Source organism: Ceratina calcarata, unplaced genomic scaffold (genome assembly GCF_001652005.2).
Source record: "Ceratina calcarata isolate Rehan_Ccalc_2016 unplaced genomic scaffold, ASM165200v1 scaffold98.2, whole genome shotgun sequence".
Lineage (NCBI taxonomy): Eukaryota > Metazoa > Arthropoda > Insecta > Hymenoptera > Apidae > Ceratina > Ceratina calcarata.
The window spans coordinates 40699-46208 of record NW_017181217.1 but is presented as its reverse complement, the minus strand read 5'-3'; the positions used below and the strand labels follow the sequence as shown (position 1 = coordinate 46208).

Here is a 5510-nt window from a genome sequence, read left to right as displayed (position 1 = left end):
CATGTCTACTTAGTATGTGAGTTTCTTTGGTAATAAAAATTACCAATAAAATGTTATATGCAGATTTATATCAAATTATTAGTTAGTCTGCTATTCAAAAAAATGCTTCTTCCTATTTTTTTTATAAAATTTACAAATTTCTTCAAATCAGTAATTTTTCAAATTAATTAGATTTGAAAGTTTGTGGGGCTAGCAATTTTTATTTGCATGGCTCAACATTGAAGGCTCGCTTGAAGTTTCTCTGTAAATGTAGTAAAAACCGAAGGAATGCGTTTTTGCGACGCGTGGAAATAGGAATTTGCCAGAGTTTTGTCAGTACGACGGTACATTGTCGAGCAATGAGTAACGTTCGGTTGTTAGGAAAACTATGACTTTTACAAATTAGGTGTACGCGAGGCGAAACTCGAACCTCGTGCAAGTGAATGGAAAATGTTACACCGATAGTGATTAGAAATTACTATCAGTAAGTTGTTTCAGTCGAGATAAACTGTAGGTAAATAAGCACATATATTGTGCACATAAATGAGCAATAATGATCGTAACATAATAATAAATGTTGCGTTCGATTTGATAAAGTTTTGCATTTAATTTCAACTAAAAATTCAAATGAACGATCTCTGGAATAATTCTCATGTTTGTATAACTCGAAACAGCTTGTGAATAATTAATACGGGATGTCAGCAATTGTTTGATGAAAGAAGGTAAAAGAAATCGGATGATCCTTTGGTTGTGAAGTCGGGCAATGCCATCGGGCTTCTTTGAAACGGGTCACGGAACAAAATATCGGCGATGATTATGTTGCGAACGTTCTATGGCTTCCCACCGATTAAACAGGCCATGATACGCGTATCGCACGCACGTAAAGTAGCTTATTGGATCACAAAGTACCAATGACAATGAAAAAATCGAATAGAGATTAAGATTCCCTATATAATTCCTTCATAAAAAAATTCTTAAAACTTTTTTATGGAATGTAATTTAAAAAGGGGAGATCAGAGCGATTACCTTCCATCGTTTTATCTCAGTGAGCCTGTTTGCCAGAACACACCCAGCTGATCCAGCTCCCACAATGATAAAATCGTATTCATTCGTTGGCAAGTTCGTTGCTGTAGGAAAATTGATAGCGGCACGCGTGATCTGTGTCGCTTTTGGATATAAGAGATAAGAATAGTCCGCGAAATGATTGCTATCTTTCCAGACGTTGAACAAGGGAATGGAGGGATCGGTCTCTCGCTGAACTCGCACGTAGCCTTGGTCGTCGTAGTATGGAAAAGCATTCGATAATTGACGTAGCGTTCCTCGAACCGAGCTAATTGCATCTGAAATCAAATTTACGTTTTTTCCTATAAATAAATAAAAACCGCGGTCTATTAATTACATTATTTTTTATTATTAAATCAGAGGAGTAACTGAAGTTTAAGATATTTCAACATGAATTCTGAGTTAGTGAGAAGTCTTTAATCTAAAAAAAATAAAAAGAAGGAGAATTAATTCGTAGCTATCGAATTTTACTAAATAATTGCTAGGAAGGTAAATGTTTAGTTCGGTACTTTCTCTTCTATTACAAAACAGTACGTTACAAAAACGATGACAAGCTTATTTGTTCCCTATTCCATGTTTCCTGTAGTCAGATACCTTGACATTATTCCTGCTATCACTGATCACGTTACTCGATTTGAATATAGCAAATTTAAAAATAAAATACGACATTGCTGATTATTTTTAAAGATATTAAAACATGAATGAATGAATATAAATGCTTGAATATTTCTCGCTCTATCCACTGTCGACGACTGTCTTGATTAATGACTTTCGATAAGTAATAAAAAGTTTCTATGGGACTCAGAAAGAAATGGTGAAAACTATTCTTGAAAGTCGTTTCTTCTGACTTTTATAAGTACACATTGGAAACATGTGAGTCGTCGCGATGGACGTTTTACCTTGCGAAGGAAGAAAGCTGTCGTAAAGTGTGGTGAACGAAGTGATCGGTTCTCCAGTTCTCGGGTAGGCGTCGTAAACTCCCGCGAAATTCATGGTCGACGCAGTTTTAACGGTTTCGCTGTTCGATCCGATCAAATAAACCGGATCAGTATCGAACCCCACGTGAGCCTCTATCGATCCGGGCTCCTCTGCTAATGCGAATTTCCTGTTCCTCTGTCCTCCGAAACATTGCAGTTCATATTCCGGTTCTTGAGCATCCGATTCCCATGACGAACTTGAAAAGTGCAAGTTATGGGAGGATGGGTAATAATACGAGTCCTCGGAGTGACCGAACAACTGAGCGACCAATGCTAGGAACATAAACGTGGGCGGCTGACAAGTCGACACTCTCGAGTGAGGCGAACAGAGATTCGCCAGGTCCGGTGGAACCCACGACATGATTCTCGATGAGATATTCCGGGAAGAATATTCTTACATTCACTCTGTTAATAATTGATTCGTTTTGTATGAACGTAAATAGTCTTTGCATTTAGTGAAGAACATGTGAAGATACGAACTCTTCTTCTTTTAATTGAATTTTTCGCACATATGTTCAAGTCACGTTTGAATTGAAAATTATTCCGGAGCACAGAGTAAAAAGCACCGCGTTTAAGTTCCTCACGACAGAATTATAACACCCGACGGACTCAAACAGCCGCCGATGCAGAAACTGCATTGGGCCTGAGTCGAGCGCGGAATGAATCGGCGATCTTTGTTGCCTGATTTCGCGGACCATTGACAATCGATTTAGACGAAAGTGGCGGTGGTGGCAAACTCCCGGCTGCTTTCAGCCTGAAATTCGATAGAAACTGGTGCGATTTCTTGCCCGTGTCTCTTTTTCTAACTATTAAAACATTACGCTTTCGTTTATTAGAAATTCTAAAGTATTTTCGTATCCAGTTGTATAATTTCGCGTCTGTCCTATCATTTAATTTCTTCCAAATTGCAGTGGTAAAGTCAATAGGATGGAACGGTAGGATAGAATTATTATATATAAATAAATTAAACAATTATGATATATACGAAATATTTCCATTTGTATAATATTTCCATTTGTATAATATTTCCATAAATACAATATGAAAAACAGATTCGACGTCAGCCTTAAATATGTGGCACTTATTGCAGTTATCACTCGTATAATTTGTTTCAATTATGTAAATTATATGCGAATTGAAGATTTGCAATTCTGATTCTAGTAGAATCTTACTCTATATAAGGTACTTCGTTCTACAGTTCTACAGTTCTACAGTTCTACAGTTCTACAGTTCTACAGTTCTACAGTTCTACAGTTCTTCCTTGACCTTTAAATTCCAATCTTCTTTAATCATATCGGCACCCTTCTCGGCGATCATCATAGTAGGCGCGTTCGTGTTCGCGCTGATGATGTTCGGCATGATCGACGCGTCGATCACTCGAAGACCGTCGACGCCGTATACCTTGAGTCTCGGATCGACGACGGCCGTGGGATCACCGATCGGTCCCATTTTGGCTGTACCGACCGCGTGATACAATGACGTGGTTATGTGCCTCGCGTTGCACTCCCAGTACTCTTCTGAATCGGGTTCAGTATGTCGACATCCGGGAATGTCGAGGTGCTGCAGCCACATACCGTGTCGTTTCAGAGCGTCTGTATTCAACAAATTCTTGATCGCGTCGACGCTCTTGAGCATCGTTTTTAAATCGTTCCCTTGGGTGAAGTAATTTGGAAAGATCTTCACCTGTTCGGCTGGATCGGAGCTACGTAACTCGAGCTTTCCACGGCTCTCGGGTCTGAGCAGAATCACGCAGACCATCAGCATGTCCGATTCCATGATGTCCTTTATCATCGATTGCACCACGTCGTCGGAAACTGCGAAGGATTTCATAATAGCCATTATTTTCATCGCGTTCCACCGTGGGAAGTGACCGAAATCTAGTTGGATGTCCGGGTACTTGGAAGTGGGATCGGTCCCATTGAGGAAACCTATCAGATCGCTCCCGAGCGTGGCCAGCTCGCCGCTGTTCCGTACTAAATAATCGTACGCGATGTCCAGGGCATAAGTCGACGAAGGTGGTGTCACAGATTCGTTCACATAAGCTACGTGCAGTCCCAGCCAGATGATGTGGTCCTGAAGATTCTCGCCTACAGGAAGATCGACTACGACCGGTATTTTCATTTCCTCTAAATGCTCCCTCTGTCCGATCCCTGATAGCATCATTATCTGTGGACTGGCGATGCTGCCAGCAGAGAGTATCACTTCTTTCGTCGCTTTTATCTCGACCGACCGACCGTCTTTTAACGTCACTCGTACACCCCTTGCTCGCGTGCCTTCTATTAGAATCTTGTCCACTCTGCTAGACTTCATTACGTACAAATTCTTCCTGTCTTTGATCGGAGATAAGAAAGCTTTGGCACCGTTCACGCGACGCCCATTGTCGATGGTGCCCATGGCTCTACCGAATCCGATGAAACGATCGCCGTTCAATGGTTCCAATACGTTCGTTCCCATTTCACGAGCTCCGTTTAAAATCGCGTTTTGTATGTCGGCCAGTGAATAATTGTAATGTCTGATGTTCATCGGTCCCCCGACTCCACAATATTTGTCACCGAATCTGGCCACGTGTTCCGGTGCACAGTTTAAAGATTTCTTGAAGTAAGGAAGTACATTTTCGTAGTTCCATCCGTCGTTACCCAGTTTCGCCCATTCGTCGTAGTCCCTGTCGTTACCAAAAATATGTAACATGGCATTGACGACCGAACTTCCACCCAATGCTTTACCCTTGAGCCACCTGCAGCGTTTGTCCTTCAAGCCTAGACAGACGCCTTCCTGTGGCTCCGTCTTAACACAAGAATTATTAATCGGTTATTCTCTAATTCCAGGTATTGGTCGATTGTTTTACCTTGTACTTGTAAGTTTGATAATGTTCGGCCAGTAAGAACATTAAACCGGGCACTTCGCTCTCGGGGCTGGGATCGTCTCCGGCTTCGATCAGTAAAACGTTCCAATCTGTTACCTCCGTCAACCTGTTGGCCAAAACTGTCCCCGCGGTACCCGCCCCGGCAATCACGAAATCGAATCCCAGGTTCGCGCCGAGGATCTCTTTGGTACGATCGGCGGGATAATACTCGCTTCTATTTAGCGCGCATTGTGACATCAAAATTATCTGAATCAGCTGAGAAAACAGTGAGGATGGCATCGAGGACGTCGCCGCCTCGCAGCTCGCCGTCATGCACGATTCCATTTTCAAGTCGAAAATTAAGTCTTGTGGAAGACAGGAAATTTTTCTGAAACGCGTAAACTTGTTCAAGCCACTTTTGCAGTCACATTTTGATGAACGTTTACACTAGAACTACCGACGAATGCCTATTTATACCGGAGGGATAAAAGTAATTTGTGTTTTAAATAGGAAAGATAGGAATTACCAGTGAAAGATAGTTATTATCAGTGAAACTTGAATAATAAACTGATAATGATGATAATAATAATAATTCTGTCCTTCACCTACATTCCATGGGGAGCTCAAAATGACTCATATCGGTATATGAA

General features: G+C 41.3%; 3 protein-coding genes across 4 annotated transcripts in view; 1 reads left to right on the top strand and 2 right to left on the bottom strand.

Moving 5' to 3' along the window:
• The window catches only part of Flo2 (flotillin-2), a 70323-nt gene that overhangs the window by 43505 nt on the left and 21308 nt on the right, over window positions 1–5510 (top strand). The window lies entirely within an intron of this gene.
• Window positions 964–2895, bottom strand: LOC113465176 (uncharacterized). Its single transcript, XM_026819290.1, has 2 exons — window positions 1941–2895; window positions 964–1319 (listed from the first exon to the last, which is right to left on the bottom strand). The coding sequence occupies exons 1-2, from the start codon at window positions 2377–2379 to the stop codon at window positions 979–981; spliced, it is 780 nt and encodes a 259-aa protein (XP_026675091.1). The 5' UTR covers window positions 2380–2895; the 3' UTR covers window positions 964–978.
• On the bottom strand, window positions 2999–5437 carry LOC108631955 (glucose dehydrogenase [FAD, quinone]). Its single transcript, XM_018036212.2, has 2 exons — window positions 4864–5437; window positions 2999–4802 (listed from the first exon to the last, which is right to left on the bottom strand). Exons 1-2 carry the CDS (start codon window positions 5203–5205, stop codon window positions 3267–3269), a joined length of 1878 nt encoding a protein of 625 aa, XP_017891701.1. The 5' UTR covers window positions 5206–5437; the 3' UTR covers window positions 2999–3266.

What these genes read in the sequence shown, in the direction of transcription:
- LOC108631955 (XM_018036212.2), bottom strand. Translation starts at nt 5,205, where the DNA reads ATGGAATCGTGCATGACGGCGAGCTGCGAGGCGGCGACGTCCTCGATG. An exon ending in ATCAAACTTACAAGTACAAG is followed by an intron (nt 4,803 to 4,863) that starts GTAAAACAATCG and finishes TCTTGTGTTAAG; the next exon opens with ACGGAGCCACAGGAAGGCGT.
- LOC113465176 (XM_026819290.1), bottom strand. Translation starts at nt 2,379, where the DNA reads ATGTCGTGGGTTCCACCGGACCTGGCGAATCTCTGTTCGCCTCACTCG. An exon ending in CAGCTTTCTTCCTTCGCAAG is followed by an intron (nt 1,320 to 1,940) that starts GTAAAACGTCCA and finishes ATTTGATTTCAG; the next exon opens with ATGCAATTAGCTCGGTTCGA.